The sequence below is a fragment of the Cydia pomonella genome, chromosome 6 (genome assembly GCF_033807575.1).
Source record: "Cydia pomonella isolate Wapato2018A chromosome 6, ilCydPomo1, whole genome shotgun sequence".
In the NCBI taxonomy this organism is placed as follows: Eukaryota; Metazoa; Arthropoda; class Insecta; order Lepidoptera; family Tortricidae; genus Cydia; species Cydia pomonella.
In genome coordinates, this window is record NC_084708.1 from 19,248,537 (window position 1) to 19,266,765 (window position 18,229).

At 35.0% G+C, this 18,229-nt stretch overlaps 1 protein-coding gene across 1 annotated transcript in view; it reads left to right on the forward strand.

Moving 5' to 3' along the window:
- Positions 1 to 11,923: 11,923 nt before the first annotated feature.
- LOC133519217 (cell adhesion molecule Dscam2-like) overlaps positions 11,924 to 18,229 on the forward strand; it is a 77,973-nt gene continuing 71,667 nt past the window's right edge. Inside the window, exon 1 of the mRNA XM_061853207.1 lies at positions 11,924 to 12,271. Within this exon, the coding sequence (XP_061709191.1) occupies positions 12,256 to 12,271 (16 nt within the window). The 5' untranslated portion in view covers positions 11,924 to 12,255. The remainder of the gene's footprint in view (positions 12,272 to 18,229) is intronic.

Genomic DNA, 18,229 nt, shown 5'->3' on the forward strand with positions numbered 1-18,229 from the left:
TTTACGTTTAAAAATAGGTATTCAATTTGCTTATTACTGCATAGCCATTTAAAATATTTTATCATTTCTCATGCTCCGAAAGTGGGTCTTTGTTGTTTTCAAAAGAGTGCAGAAAAGTTACTGCTCTAGAGAGAGTCTAGAGCACTGTACGTTCTTAGTACGTTTGTTTCTTTTTTTACGATAAGCATTTCAAATTTTGATTTTAAATGGATTTGATGTATCATTTCCATTCTGATAATTAGCTGCCCATTCCATAAATAATTATGTTTTACCTAAATTTATAATTAATAGTACTTAAGTACCCCTTACGAAATACTACTGAAATTTATATTTAGCCGTGTTTTTTTACTTTTACTTTCCTCGTATTAAAAATGAAAAGTAGAGTGTTTAACTCGGTTGCAAGGTACCATTTCACCCTTTGGTTAATCGTGGCTGAATGCCGGATGATGCGTGTGTAAAACTTGTCAAAAAACATAATATGACGGACGGATGTCTGAAATGTCACCGTATTTAGGAATCAAGTAGCTTAAACTTTAGTTTTTCTTCGTAAGTGTGATAAAAGCATTGTGTGTATAACATATTTGTGTATTTATAGTGTGATTATCCATTTTATGTAACGTCCGCTAAACTAGCACAGGTCCGACGCTGACAGTGGTCACGGGCGTACTGGCGTACTGACGGTATTGCCGCGCAGGGTAACGTTTAGTAGACAAAACGTTGAATTCATAATTATGAATGAAAAATTTAACGCACCGATAAAATGACAAGCAAAATCATAGAGTTACTTAAAAGCTATCGAATGAAGTAAATTTCATATTGATATTCGTCATAGTACTTCTAAAATATCGGAAAAGACACAATTCTAAGCATATTTTCAAAGCGATATTCTATCGAGAAAAAGATGAGCCCTCGTGTTTCTGACAAGCATACGGCTAGTTCAAGGACTGAAGTTATACATACTAGAAAATAATCGATGAAATCTTTGTACAAGCTTGTAAATATCGATTTAAAAATAGCGCATTTTACTATACACCGCGCCTTAACAAATTATACACCTAAACCTTTCTCAAGTGTCAATCTATTGATAGGTGAAAACAGCATGAAAATCCAATCAGTACCCCTAGTATAAGTTTCATGCAATAGCGTGACGTGACGTACGTATTTGCGTTAAGTGTCATTTTGTATGAGATTTTTGATTTGCCAAAACGTCCCGCTTGGCGCGCTGTTCAAAATCCCGTACAAAATGAGACTTAACGCGTACGTCACATTTCGCTATCGAATATATTTAGACTAGGGGTACAGTAGACGTGACGGGGGACTTTGTTTTATAAGGTGTAGTGATAGAAATAATTCCAGTTCCCAGTTAAAGTTTGTCGGACATCTTAATACTCCCACTTATACACTTCGGTATACAAGGAACCCTAAGTAGGTCAAAGTTTATTATTTACCTCTCAGGGATCTATGACCTCTATTCTGTTTATAGGTCGCACTGTTAAATGGGACCTCCATAACTCCATCACGTAATTAAGCAAGTTCCTAAGCCTGCTTAAGCTGTGTAATCTCAAACACAATAACCCTCACCTGGTTTGCACAAAAAGGCTTTTTTTATATGCGATGCAAACGTAGGTTACGCCCTTTTAAAACTCTATCATTTTATGAAAATGTCGTAACTGTGTAAGAGATTTAATGTTACAAAGTACCTTTTGAAACTGAAAAGGGAGTGCTAGCTGACCCCGTGGATTACCCTATTTGCCAAGACTATTCACACCTTTATGAATGTTTAGAGAAGTTTATGTAATTAACTTTGTTTAAATGCGGGATTTAATTTGGATTTGGCTGCTATAGGGACAGTTTGATGTTTTTGGAGTTATGGTTTACTTTTTAAATAATGAATAGAATCAGGTGTTACTTTGCGGAAATCAATACTAATTAAAACAAACAATATTACGTTGCTAATCCGCGAAAAGATAACGTGCTAGTCGATCAGTGCTAACCCGTTATATGTACTTACTTGCATATTTTTACATGCAATTGATGTTCCCACCCTCCCACCGCAAAAATGAAAATAAATACGCAAATAAATGGGTTGTTACCACGCCAAAAGTACAAAGCTCGAAATGTGCTTCGCCTCTCTACGAGGCATCCTCGTGCATGTTGACAGTCTGACGGCCGACAACTGAATTTTTGTTTCTTTAAGTTTACTTTTTTAAGTTAAGGTAACTTAAGACTCTTAATCGTGAGCCGTATTCTAATTGTAATAGCAGATTTCGAATATTATCAGTAGGCGAATAAGGGTGAAATCACATCTATCAGCATCGAGTCGCATTTTATATATGAGAAATCGCTCGTCAGTATGAAGATGCGTACGCATGCCTTGAGCTTTCCAATACGTACATATCATCTTACTAAAGAGCATTGACATGTACCATACCTAAGGACGGGCCTTACGGGCAATAAGAATGGGGCCTGTACAGCGATGTCACTCACACGAGTTCGAGCCAATCGTGCAGTCTAAAACCACAACGCGATTGGTTGATGAGTTTGCATCACGCGCGCGATTGGTCGCAACTAGTTGCGTTAGACTGCATGCTTAACTCGAATTCGTGAGTGACACTGCTGAACTAGCACCATTGTTAGTGCCCGTAAGGCCCATCTTTAGATATGTGTCAATACTAACAAGCGAGTTCTCATGTATAAAATGCGGCTCGATGATGATAGATGTGATTTCATCCTAAGTGTCACAAATTAAAACTATGCGATTGAAAGAACCGGATACCGTCCTTGTCACACTGTCACTTAGACATATTGGTACTGGATGTGTTATGGATATTATCTGTAGTATTAAAACTCATATTTCTGCCACCACAAACTTCATTTTTGACACTGACAGAAAATCCATAAAAAATCCAGATCAAATTTATTTCCTGTTATAGGTAATCGGAATTCGCCTCCATAGCTTAGATATGTCGTTCTTTCAGTTAGCTATGTTTGTTTCATGTCTAAAATATTTATAACAGTGCAGACATCCTTCCCCTTGTTAGTTAAAATAAGTTATTTGATTAAATTTGTTATTGTAGGATTAATATTTATTCGGATATTTGAAATACCTATATTGAACTACTCCCATCCAATGAATAATAATAATAATAATAAATATACGACATTATTACACAAATTGACTAAGTCCCACAGTAAGCTCAATAAGGCTTGTGTTGAGGGTACTTAGACAACGATATATATAATATATAAATATTTTTATAAATACTTAAATACACAGAAAACACCCATGACTCAGGAACAAATATCCATGCTCATCACACGAATAAATGCCCTTACCAGGATTTGAACCCGGGACCATCAGCTTCGTAGGCAGGGTCACTACCCACTAGGCCAAACCGGTCGTCAAATCAAAGATCAACAACAAGAAAAACAAAGAACAGTCGCTTCTCTGTAATATTAGTATAAAATATTAAACTAATTTTGTCAGTTTCAACGCTTAATTAATCATACTCAAACACAGAGTTCAATTACGGCCATTTAAATTCAATTTTATAATTTATTTGCCAAGATTGATTGTCACGGAAATTGAGAATTGGTTTACAAAGTTGTGAACGTAATCTCTCGAAAATCTTTTTTGCCAGCGATTTGGCGTAACTAATACAAATTGGATCGATAAGGACCAAATCGCTGACAATGACAAAGACGAAATGAAACAATAAAGGTCATTTGCTCCAAATTTAACACGTCTAACAAAAAATATATTTTCACCTTCATTTCTAGAAAAGTTATATAACTAGTGGTTCTGTAAGCTATAGACCTTGCGAGCATAGCTTAAAACTGAACAAATTTATTGCTCCGCCATTATAAAAAAAAAATCAAAAACTGAATCGACAAAATAATATACATACTCATATCACAATATTTCACGAAAATCGGTTGAGAATTGCGATCTGTGTTGAGAAGGAAGGAAGAGGAGAATATCCGGACATAGGAAAGCATTTTTCCATCATTTCATTTAAAGAAGGGCGTCAAGCAAGGTGATCCGGTGCCCAAACTGTTCAATAGTACCCTTGAACAAATATTAAGAAAGCTGGCGGCTGGGTATTAACAAAGCTCCGATTCGCCGCCGAAGTCTTGTTTTCGTCTTCAGCCCAGCCCAGCGTCATGCTACAGAACTAAGCAGGGCAAGCCCTGAGGTCGGATTGATGATCAACATGTCAAAGACCAAGCTCATGACTAACACTCTGAAAAAAAAGTGGTAATGGATGGAGATGAAATTTTATGTTACTTTTTTATTTACAATAATAATATATATATAATGGATATATACAGATGATTACTACAACTAGCTTATATCTAAAATAGCCCCTTGAGGCATTGTACCAAGGATGCTGGCGGCATTTCCTCGTATCGCAATACTGATGCGTTGTGCGAGGAAGCCGCCAGCTCTTCGGTCACTAGTTACGTCCAAGAATAGAATATACCTGCGGCAATATAGTGAGTCTCTCTTTAGACACGATAGGACCTCAAAACTCTACCGGTATGTCAACTTGAAAAAAAAATGTTTCAGTGGTTGCTTGGTAAATGTTATTACTCTGTAGATGAATTTTTAAATTGATATTTATTATAAATTGTTAATTAATTTTGCTAATCTTATACTGACTTTGCATTTTAATGTTTAATTTAACTCCTCATGTAAATAATTATGTAAATATTTCTACGCCGATGCATGCCGGCAGAATATGCTGACCTAAATCTTCTACTAACCAACAGTGTATGTACCATATTCTTGGAAATAAAGTATTGAAATTGAAATTGATAAGGAGGTTGCAAAAAATGCCTGGAAAAGCTATTGGTCTATGAAGGAGCAAATAAAGTAAGATTTTCCTATATTTACAAAAAAGAAAGATCACGTGGACATGTATATTCTTTCTATCCTGACCTATAGAGCGTAGACTTGGTCGTTGAAAAATGTTCAGAAATCCAGCCTTAAAGTTTGTCAGCGCGCCACGGAGCAAAGTAATATTGAAGTAAAGCTGATCAATCGCATTAAAAACACCATAAGTACTACGCCGCAAAAATCAAATAGCTGACGTGGCTGAAACAGACGCCAAGCTGAAATGGGACTGGACGGGGCTAAAATAAGAACCAATTGGGTCCCACAAAATTTAATCCGGGGTTGCAGCCAGCCTCGACGGCGATAGCAAGATGACCCCGAAGCCTTTGATATAAACTGGTTGGAGACTGGTCAAGACCGAGATATGTGGATAAAGTTTCACCATTTTTGGTTGTCTGTCCGTCCCTTCCCGGTGTACAGATCAATAGAATTTGAAAAAGTAAAGTTTTAAAGCGAATTTATTGTATAACATGGACGGTAACTGGGTCTTACAGAAAAGGGTTTTAAATGACCGTTTTAGAAATGTGTAAATATTTTTGGAAATAGGTAAACGCTTCAAAATTCCAACTCAATGTATCAACACAATATGCAGTAGGTACCTAGGTACGCGATCGGAATGCACTTAGCCGTTTTTATCTACAGCCCTAGAACGTACACAAAAAACACTGTTATCGATAAAATATTCTATAGATAAGTACTTTCTTGTTATACCATCCAAAGATATTAGGAGCAGGAGCGGAACAAGTGTTTGGAATAAAATTATTGAAATTCTTCAATCACCTTAACAATTTCGAGGCGTCACTTCCCGGTATCCAAGGTTATTAATCAAAGTCTCTTTCAATTACAAGATGGTTTTTGTTGGGTTCCGTGGAAAAACATTTAAAATGTTCGTTAAGGACAAAAGACTGTGAATAATTTAAAAAAAAAGCTTTTAAAATTGGTTTATCTGTTAAATGGTTAAAGGTTCTTGTAACGATTTTAGTGAGCTTTTTAGCTTTAATCCACTTGGTTCTTATGTAAACTTTATAAGGAGCGATTAGCGTTCGTGCCAATGATGGTTGGTTGTAAGTTCATTATGCCTCTGATTGTGGCATTGCACAAGTTACTATGAGTTAACCGCCGTCACTATGCAAAAATTGAAATATCGAGATACATATTCAGAAAATAATTTTGTGATAGTCTGTATTATGTACAGTGATCGGAACTATGGGAGTAAAACTTTAACAAAACTTATCAAGCGGACGTAAAAAGAGTGCTTATAGTCTTAAAAATATTCGAATATCTATGAATGTAAATATTTTTATGGCTATAAGTACTATACTATTCCTATCCCTATGGACATGAATATTTTTAGGGCTGTATGCACTATTTTATGTCCGCTTAACAAGTTTTGTTAAAGTTTTACTCCCATAGTTCCGATCACTGATTATGTATGTGCTGAGTAGATAATGCTCAATTGATACGGAATTTTACGTAAATCAATTATTTTGTGAGCGATACCATCAATCTGCTTTGTAAATGCATACTAAAGAATATTTTTACGCCATTTATCAAAGTGTTAAACGTTAACAAAATAAAAGGCAAACAATGTGAAATATAAAGAACACTAAATCAAAAAAGCTTAGTCATCTAATAGTCAGAGAACCCTCACCAGCCGTGGCCAGTTTTGGAATACCAAATCGTTTTAATACAATCGTGAGAAAGATTAATGGTTGATTTTCGGTTTAGAATAAGCGGCTTTGAAGAGGCAAGGCGGGTGGGCTAGTGATGTGCGAGAATATTGTACAGATAATTTAAAAAAATGTTTATGTTTATGATATATATATAAACAAATATACTTACATTACTTAACCTGTAAATATATAGTGACGTATAAGATGTTAATTTTATGAATAAATAATATAATTGAAATGAATTGAATTGAATTGTTAAAACATTCATAAAACTTTAAAAAACATGGAAGAAAATCCGGTGTCTTTTAAATATCTCATAGGTAAGCGTGCTCCACCGTAGACCGCATCATCACTTACCATCAGGTGTGATCGTGGTCAAAGGCCTGCCTATTCTCCATAAAAATATATATATATATAATAATTCCAATTTTTCTGAGAATGTTTCCCGTGATATCAAGAATAGTATAACTACAAATGTATATCACAAAATTTACAAGATAGTATCTTTATACATAGTCGTGTCTTTATAAATTATTAGCTTTAAATAATAAGGAACGCATTTGTATTTTACATATTTGATAAAATAAAATGTAATCTATATAAAATATATATCATGATTAATTGACTAAAACTTATAAAAAAAAGATTATTATCGCATTTTTGCCCCCTTGTTTTAGATACAACAAAAACGACACGTCACTAGGTAGGTAGGACGCCGCCATTCATACTCTGTCCAGCTAAAGATTTGATTTCCGGATTCTCTTTCAATGAAAGGGCTAAAAATATACATGAGATATTGGACTCTTTTCTTTGAAAGAAATAAATGGCGCTGCTGGCACTTCATGTTTCATTCGGTTGTTCCTAGGTAGATGGATTAACGATGGCCAGTTGGGTAAAAGGATTTTCGTTGGCGAGTTGGCTTTAATGCGGTCTTTCAATAGAATATATTTTGAAACGTTTTTTTATTTACTTGAAATGGAACTTCTTTTATCAAATACAACATTGAATAATTGTGACCTTTAATAATATTGAGAGGATACTAACAAAATCCCGTTCGTCACTCATAATTTCGAAGATAGTAGAGATTCAATTAAACCACCTTTACTTTATTCTTTTTTGACCGACCGATTAGAAAGTTTCAGTGACATATTACACCGCATCGTTCTTCTTATTATTGCTAGGAATATAATCTTCTCAAGTACATATACGTACATACTCGCATTTAACCTGCAATGCTGGGGATTTAGAATAAAAAGTTTAATACCAATTCGAACTTCGAACTTCCCACATGCGTTGCACTAATTAAGTTTTCATTAATCATCATTTAATTTATTCTGGCTATCCCTTTTACCATAATCTTCATTCATACGGCGTCGTCATACACGAAATCCATTCCAATTTTTTTCTCTCATCATCATCAACCCCACGTACTACGTCAAGCTAGGTATCTAAAAAATACATACCTCCCACAAGGTATCCAAATTTTATCGCTTAAGGGCGTGTCAGACAGAAATTATTTATTTCAATTGAGTACCATACTCGTATTTAGTACGAGTACCATAGTAATAGTTGAAATAATTTTTGCACCCATAATATTACATTATTCTTCTTAAAGTTGACTATTGTAGTATCCTGAAAAGCGACCAACAATTCCCTTACTTTACGACATACCCTTGCTGCTTCCCCAGCTATAATAAAATAGCAAGTTTAGTTGAACAATCATGCGAGTGAATAATGTATGAGCTACGTGATGACTTGGCAACTCGCTCTGTACTGAGCATGTAATGTTATTGGGCGATCATTCGTCGGCTGATCCAATAATGCCACAATACGAACTTTGCTTAGGAATATTACACATGAAACGCAGAAATCAAATCATTATTGATTACTATGTGTTTATTACAAGTCTCTTTTGTAAATGGAGATGATAATTTAATTTTTCTCCAATATGCTCGGAAATGTTCACCTTATTGTAGCAAAAATAATATGGGCAGTTCTTCGTTCAAGTTCAAATTATTACTATACTGTTTTTCACTTTTTTAAAACATCGACTAAGAAAAACGCAAGCAGCCAATTAATATAGCCGCGGGCTGCGTCTACACGACCCGATCAGCATCATTTCAAACTATACATACATAGGATAGAGTCATGTAAGACCGTCGTGTATTATCGTACTCATACTGCTTAGTAAAATCAAAGACTATATAACTTTAAGGATCTCATGCGTGTAAATACATATATTGCACAATTATATTGAATGAGCGAATACTGAATATGGTACTGAATGACAGAATAGTTGTGCCTTTAACTTTAAAAAAATAATTAAATCGGAAAATTGTTTTTAACGTTTTTGATGTGAAGGTTCGATTTGAGTCCTGGTTGATGCTTAAATTATGATTATTTCCCGATTTCCTCGCATGTTTGGAGAAAAGCACTATATATGCCTCGGCAGGAACAGCAATTCGTGGATTCGTCTTCTTTGTCGGACTCCACTACGCGTCGTCCGACAAAATCGAAGCTCATCCACAAATTGCTCTTTCCCGTCCTCTGCAATAATGTACTATTATTGTGTTGGTTAAGTAAATTGATAATTAATTATTGATTTATTGTGTCAAAACAACGATAAGTTACTAAAGAAACTGGGTACTCGTAAATAAGTGTAGGATGAAATTTTGGATAGTCAATTTAACCACATTGTTGTTGCGTCTTTCTTTTGCGCGCATAAATATATGGGCGAGGGCTTTCACTTGGTCATCATATTCAATTATCCATGTCCCTATAGAGTACAAAGTATTTTCTTAGCATATCTGTTGCGCGACAGTATGACGCTTGACAGCTTATATTTTTTTCCATTAGAATGCTATCATCCTAATATCATTACAGATCTTTTTTGATTGATTTTTCATTTTTTAGAGTTCCGTACGCAATAAGGACTTCAGTGATTTTAATCCAGATTTTTTGACTTTTGCTCAATAGAAAAAAAACGAACATAAGTCTAAAACGCACTTTAATTTTTTTACTATTTATGCAGATAGGCTACAAAAAATAAGAAAATTGCTCTAAAAATGGGCAATATTATTGTTGAGGGAATACAGAGGTTGTTTTTTTTTAACTTACAACAAATTCAAATGCGCCGTCCCGAGAACGTACATCCATCTCGCTTAAACTTACGCTCAGTGAGAGTGAGAGAAGAATACGATACTTACGGGACCTGCAGCTTAGAATCCAAGGTCTTCGTTTTTGAACCTGCTAACTTCTGAATATCTGTTTTCAACCTGTGGAATCTAAAGTTTCACTTAACTCCTTTTGGTGTGACGTCAGCTTTGTCGGCGCCAAACAGTACTAACGGCCCGATTCGAAGAATGATTAAGACACGTTTAACATCTTGGAAAGATCGATAAACTAAACGATATGTCAAAATTGAAGTTTATTTCGATTCCGCTGTGATCCCAATAAGATCTATCTACGATATTTCTAACGTCAAAGTGACATTGGTTGCCCGAATCGAGCTGCTTCTATCAATTATACGACGTACAAACGATATCTAAATGAGAACTTATCTAAACCAGAACTTATCGTTATTGTATTTCATTCTTCGAATCGGGCCGTAACGCTTGCGTAGGTAAATTTGCTAATTGGTACCTATAATGAGAGACTAATAATAGAGCTTTGAATCAAGTTAGCACAGTTTCAAACTGATTAATTTCGTTAATTGTTAATACTGTAAGCCTAAGGCGCATGGCGCTTACAGTAGGTATTAACAATGCAGTGTGCATTCGATTCGCACGTCGCTTCGATGTATGAGCGAAAATAACGCTATGCGGGTAATAGCGTCATCCCGCTCGCACGTGCGAATCGGTTACGCTTACAGCCATACGCCTAAATAACATTTTGTAGATTAAACTAACAATTTCTTATTTATATAATCTTGTATAATTTTAATATTTTTATAGAATACTATACATTACTAATAATTTGTGAGCCTAATTTGTCATTTTATGTTGTTTAAAACCTTTTCATATTCGTTCGTTAAAAACTACTACACGTACAGTTAAAAACTTAGCCGCGACTTCTTCCATCTAGAAGGCCTTAATGCTCTACCTTCGTTCCTCTCTTCCTATCAGTACCTACCTACTTTCATACCATTTTCATTATCATCACAGTACCATTTCAACCCCTTTGGGAAAGTTGTACTGGATAAAACGTATCTTATAAAAGAAGATTCACTAAAACACCGAATTACGACCCGATTCGAACTATTTTATTATTTAAAGATACGTCTAATATTAGGTCTAGGTGCGATATGGATTGGATATGACAGCGTCAAAGTGTTCTGTATCACACACTCTAATGTCAATGTCATTTTTCATTGAAATCGCGGCTAATCTATCTACCACGAGTAAAACACTAGGAAAAAGATCGTTCGGAAATCTTAACATAGAATACTTATGTACATATTGTAGATCTTTATCAAGTTTATAATTGATCTGTGTGCCAATTTCAGTCGTGTCTATCCAACTTTTTTGCTTAATTGAACACCAAATATATATACACACAAACTAATACAGTTATAATATTACTAGTGTAGCCACTTGTGGGAAGCGACTTGTATGATAATGCAGCGAAGTTACGAAGTTCGCGGAGTTACGCCGCCAAGTTTAATTACGTGCCAGATTATCTCACGCCACTCGTGGACCGGGATTATTTCTGTGGAAACAAATAAGAAATGGTTTTAGAAAATATTTTTTGCCGGCTCTCATAAAAGGAGGATATCTATTTAGTATTGTTCACTCTGTTAACGATATAGGTAATATTAAAATGTTAATATGTTGCTGTGTCAGTTCCATCTGTTATGTCAATTTGTAATAAAAGGTCTGGTAAATAAACGATTTGTATTGAAATAAAGTTAAATTTCAAACAAATCACTTTATTTATTTGGAAGCTTAAATATCCCGTATGAGCCTGATAGCATCTGTAAGAGTGATAATACTTATGAACAATTACTTAAAAATTGCTTTTAATAATGTAGTGGTCGGCATGAAATAATATAAAAAATGTAATGAGTGAAGTATTGCAAATATCATTCATGAATTTCTTACTGATAGTGCCTGGCTTACATAATTGCGTGAAAAGTAAATATTTATTCCTTCAGATATTTCGTCGACCTAATGTGCAAAGCCAGTTGGTACAGTTTGTTATGATGTAAACGTTTCAAAATGCTCTCAATTTTAAAGTTTTGAGTGATTCACGGTTAGTTTCACTAGACTTAAATCGACCGGGATTCCCTTTTGTATTGTTTTCGAGCCTCCGATATTTCGACACAGTTACATGCATCTTGTTCACGGGTAACTAAACGGTCGCTCACGCTCACGCGAGTTCGCTATTTTCAGTTACCTGTGAATAAGACTCATACAACTACGCTGAAATATCGGGAGCTCAAAAACAATACAAAAGGTAATCACGATCCATATCCCAGTCGATATAATTCTAGTGATCTCAACTTTACCTTACCTGTGACAACCAAATTATACATTAACAAAATGGTTGTTCCTCAACAGAGGTGCTCTTCCAAACGGCACGCTGTGGCTTGGCGCGTTCAGCGCAGCGCAGTATCGCAGCGACGTGCACGCGGCCACGTACCGCTGCCGCGCGGCAAGCAGCGTTGGCGCGATTCTGTCGCGGGACATGCGGGTTGAAGCGGGTAAGTGGCGTAACTTATTTATTTATCGTATTACATACAATTCTCTACTTAAACTTCATACTTAATATTGGAATTCAGGTATGCTGCAGCAATTGAATTTGTCAATAGTGTGTTTAGATGTACTGATGTCCCGCTGGGATACTCAAAAGTAATGTGGTGTACAGTCTGATCTGGATCGCCATGCTGACATTCCGTTGACTCACACATTGTCAATTTATAGGTATTATTGTAATTTTTTGTATATTACTCAATTATTCAAGTCCATTTAACTCATGACTTCTTTAAGCAGCCATTAAAGGCACGTTTCGTAAACAAACAGTTAGATATATTTAAAGATATATGAAACTAAATTAAATAACAATACTAAAAATAAAGCTAATTCATAAATAAAATTATGATCTTCGTCCGATTCCTACATTTTCTTTTCGATCGCATTCACGTTATCTCACATTATATAAACTAGCTATAGTAGCCAAATAGCGGAGCATTTCCACTTTTATTTTCACCCCAATAAAATCCGCACGCATCTGAAGTGGCCAGCAATTTGGGCTGTGACGCGATTTGCAGCGCTCGTCTCGAGGCGCTCTCATCTCTCCTAATCGCTCGAACAATGCGCTCTCGAGCTCGAGTGTGCCGGGTTTTTTTCTCTAGCGCTCGAGTTGCTAAACTTTTTTCATGCCTTTGACCAGGTTGAGATTATCTGAAAGCTGAAAATATTAAAAAGTACTTAAAGCCCCGACACAAACATAATAGAACTAAAATATATAGAATTTTTAGTGTACTAACTCCGTTCTTTGGGTAAAATCGATCAATTTTTAACTGGAAACGTATTTTGTTTGTAAAAAACAGGTTATGAATTTGATATGGATTTATAATGCACATGATCTGTCAGTGACAAAAGTGATGTTTATAGTTGAAAAATAAACCAATAAATAGCATACCAGCAGATCCACAGCGCAGGCTTCGTCACATTACAGAAAGCTCATCTACTTCAAAAAAAATCACTTAATCTCATTGAAAAATTGTCACAGAAATGTTTTGACACAGACAGATCATATCTATAACAAATCCAGATCAAGTTTATAACCTGTTCTTAAAATCAGAATAGGCCTCCTGGGCAGGTGGTTTTAAAACGAAATACCAAAATAGAGACAGCACGTATATGTCAATTTGACGGTAACTGGAACTGGAAAACTCTTTTTGTTACTTTTTTAACTCTTGTTAGGGTTCCAAAAGGAAAAATGGAACCTTTATGATCACTCGTGGCTGTCTGTCTGGCTGTCCGTCTCTCACAGTTTAATTGCCCAAAATTAAGCTAAATAAAAAATAAAAAATTTGGTACATATTATGTAAGTGTGTGACCCAACTGTGACGGACATGTAACGTATATAAATAAATAAATTTTAACAAATACTCAGCAACAAAATGCTGGAATAACTTACCGCCACCTATCAAAAACTTAAATATAATTAGTACTTTTAAATTAAAACTCAAACAACAACTTCTAGAATTTCAAAGCAAGCTACCTCCTGGTACTAGAGTAAAACCGTCGTATCTGTAGTGGTCGAAATCGTTCTTATGCGCCGTTCAACTTTGTTAATCTCGGTACTTACTTATAGTAAAATTATTACATTCATGTTATTTATCTCCTCAATATATACTTTATTACCCAACGTATTTATTTAGCCTAAACATTAAACCTACTATCACCTATGTCAAAGTATCATACAGTATAATCTTATAAATATATCCATAAACATAAACATATATTTGCATACCTATATTATTTTTTACACAAACAGTCTTAGCCATACAGTTTCCGACAAGCAGCAAGTAAATTCGTATTGTACGAAGGGTCGGCCTGAAAACCAGCGTTGTAGTAGGTAAGCCTGCTGCAACACATGCTGAGGTTCGCTCCTTTTTAGCATCATAATTTTAAAAGTTTTTTATATCTACATGTAAACATAAATTTGTGCCTAATTAAGTTTCATTTTAAGGCTTGTAATGTTTTGTAGTATTGCCTGTAAACATGTTTCAATGTGGTGTTAAATAAAAATATTCTATGTCTATGTCTATGTCTATGTCTACATTCACTACCAACGTTTTCGTAGCGCTACGCTCGTAGCCGATCCCAGCGTTTTCTCGCTTTGTAGAGGAAAGCGACTACAGAGCGACTAAACAGAGAACCCGCCGAGCGGGTTCTCAGTACATGATGTGTTAAACATAGTGGACACTTTTGGGGTACTTAAAAAAATTAAAAAAGTTTTGTAAAGGTTGACTGGTAGAGAATGTCTCATGGCATTAAGTCCGCCTTTTGTACTATAAGGTTTTCTTTTGTGCAATAAAGATTAAATAAATAAATATTGTGTTATAAATCAAATAAAATTACTGGGTCTTTTTTTATAAAATACTCTTAGTTTTTTTTACCTATATACTGCAGGAAAACCTATAAGAAGTCTGCAGTTAAGCGTGAGTCGAACATAAGAAAAAAATATTGTTGAAAAATGTGCGAAATACGAAACCATTGAGGCGCGAGTTTGAATCGAAATTGACCGGTTTTTTTTTTATTTAAACTTTATTACTCAAAATATATAACAACAATGTGCAAATAGTTTTTATGTTTAGCTCGAGGCAACTGTCTTACATGAGTAATTTAACATATTAAAATTATATCGAGGTAAACCTTTATACAGCAGAGCAAATGAATCTAAAAACAGGCAAATTTTATAGGAGGAAATATTTATCCTGAGTCATAGGTATTTCTATGTATATAAGTATGTATTTATATATGTGTACGTATGTATATCGTCGCCTAGTACACATAGTACAAGCTTTGCTTAGTTTGGGACTAGGTCGATTTGTGTAAGATCGACCGATTTGTGTAATTGTCTTCAAATATTTATTTTATTTATTTTTAATAATAAAAAGAGTAGGTATTAACTTGCAAACAGTTGGTGGTCATAAAAACTTGTCTCTGTGGTCCCTTATAACAGAAAGGTGGAAAACCACGATAATACACCAATATTACACGTACACAGCCAAGAAAATGGCAAGTCAATGACCCAGTGAAAACGTTTTGCTGACAACAGCCTCAACGAGCCGTGAGTAGTCTCGTAGCCGTAGACGTGTAGACTCGTAGCTCTCGTAGCTCTCGTAGCAGCGTAGCACGCTGTGTTGTAGAAGTATGAGTGGTTTCACTTTTTATGGTTTTTTGCTTTGCTACGACTAACGACCTGATTCAAACTTTTAGAAACGACAAATATGACGTTTAGATACGATGTGGATTGGATATATCAGTGTCAAAAATGACGTTTTTTTGAAGAAACGTCACATTTCACACGAGCCATATCTATCTAGACCTAATATTTGACGTATCTTAAAGTTTGAATCAGGCCGGTAGTTCTAGTGATTTGGAGAACTGATTTTTCACATGTGAAAAATTTATTGTTTTTATTCATGATAATTTCATTCGGCTAACAATGTTGGCTTTAAACGCTAATGTTTCCAATAAATTTTCTATTAAGCAATGAAAACATATAATTATCATTATTTTAACCAGTTGTTATGTAATAAAATGAAATTGCACCAAAAATATAATCAAACTTCTTCAAATATTTATATCTTATTAATTGAGGTAAATAAAAATACTTTTTTTCACACAATATATTGATGTCAAATTTGTATTTTATATTTTACATTCCAAACATACCCTCAGGGTCCTTGTACACAACATCAACATCAGAAAATCATAAAATATACATGTACGCGGATTCCGCTATATCCCGCGCTCGGCCCGCAGCGCCGTCAAGCGTTTATTCCATTAACGGCCCCACAAAGGCCCGGACCTCAATCTGGACCCTCCGACCTTCTCCAATAAAGAATCGTATTTGCATTCTCGCCTCGAGATTGATCCAGACTTGCCTTTCCAAATGTCAATACGCCGGGTCAAGGGTTACCCGGATCACACGAAAGGAAACCCTACCTAAATCCAGTAAGGTTCACTTCACTTGAAACACGAGTAATGCTTTGTAAGGCTGGACTGAAATCGTTTTCGACGTATATTGAATTCGGGTTTTTACCTGTTTAAAATAATTTGTTGAAATGAAATCTGTAAACTGGGACGGCTGGCTGCTAATCTATGATTTCTTTCTTTCTTTATTTATTCATAACAATAACATATTGCATTTAAATATTGGTTGCGAGAGCTCAAAGAGGGTGCGGAGTGTTAGGGTCGGCAACGCGCATGTAACTCTTCTGGAGTTGCAGGCGTCCATAGGCTACGGAGACTGTTTACCATCAGGCGGGCCGTATGCTTGTTTGCCTCCGACGTAGTATAAAAAAAATATTGATCATAGCTTAAAATTAAAAACATAACATTACATTACATTGAAGAAATTAAAGCTAAATTAGTGATTTGGTTGTTTGCCTTTCTGGACGTCAATTTGAACATACATTTTAATATCTAAATAATTATAAAAAATGAACGTGTTCTTTTTAGCACTTTCAGGAGGCTTCTATAATATATAAAAGATTAAGTGAAACGGCGTGATTAGAACTTTAAAATACGTCAAAATATTAGATCTAGATACGATATGGGTCGGATATGTCAGTGTCAAAAGTGACGTTTTTGTTTGAAGATACGTCGCCGTTAGTTTTATGGAGTGTGAATAATTTTTTTAACATTAATATTTTTTTATAGTAATTGTAATAACGCAGGGCAGCTTATGGCGCGCTGTTAGGTAGTAGCGACCCCACGTACCCAAGTGCTCGTAGGGAATTCTGATACTCGACAGGTGGGTGGATGGGACAGGGCCATTTGCTGCACCAGTACAAAGTAAAAATACAAAAAAAACAGTAAAACATAAAAATTAAGACACATAAGAATTTATTTTTGTATATGTATTGTCTTGCTGTTGTAGACTTAAATTTTAAGGATATTTTAGTTTTAATTTAGTTTGCTATTTAGTTTTTTTGCACCTCCTAATTAGTTAATTTAAGTTTCATTTCTCCACTACCTAAAGGTTGTCTGGAAGAGATCGCTCTGTAGCGATAAGGCCGCCTGTTGTTTACCTCTATCTTCATGTATTATATGTGTTCCCATGTAAAAAAATTCAGAGGTTGTGCAATAGAGAGGATTTGTATTGTATTGTATTGAATTTAAAAATAATGCTTTAATGAATTTAAAAATAATCTTAATAAAAAAAATTAGGTAGTCACATTTTTTGTGACAATCTGACACAAATAAACCTTTTCCCACTGTCAGCTAAATTATTTAAGCTCATGTTGTGTGTAAAGTCAACACAATAATTAAAACATTAGTTGTTATACCTAGAAACTGGTACGCGTTCGATAATTATTCGTTCCGAATTAACCAAGTTCTTTTTACTTTTGTAGGTACTGCAACCTAAAACTTAATTCACCTATGTTCTCATTAGATAAGCCTTTGCCGAAACCTTCCCAAACTTATAACGTCTACTCTACACCAATAAAATGTTTACGATCTAATTTATACAGCATTGGGCTTTCAACCCTACATAACAAAATGCACAAGAAAGAGGTACAAATAACCAATGTAATACAAATTGTATTTCTAGTAGACTTAGCGCTGTGAGAATAACTTTCAAGGCGATCCTCAGTCAAGCCACGTCTATTGAATATAAGCAGGCTAGTCACGCGACCTACGTGACAAACAGCTAAAGGGCAGCGGATTAGTGCGATCAACCTGCGACAAACATACATGTATTGTGTAAATTGTATTATACAATGAAAATAAATAACTGTGATCAACTCTAGTTAACTTGGGATTCACATATTTGGATTGCCGATCCATTAATATGCTACCAATTCCACATCGGCTTGGAAAATGGACCGATGTTTGTTGTAAAATTTTTGTTCGTTAGGTTTCAATAAAATTTTGTGGATATGTCGGCGACTGATCGTAAGATTAGGCAGATCGTG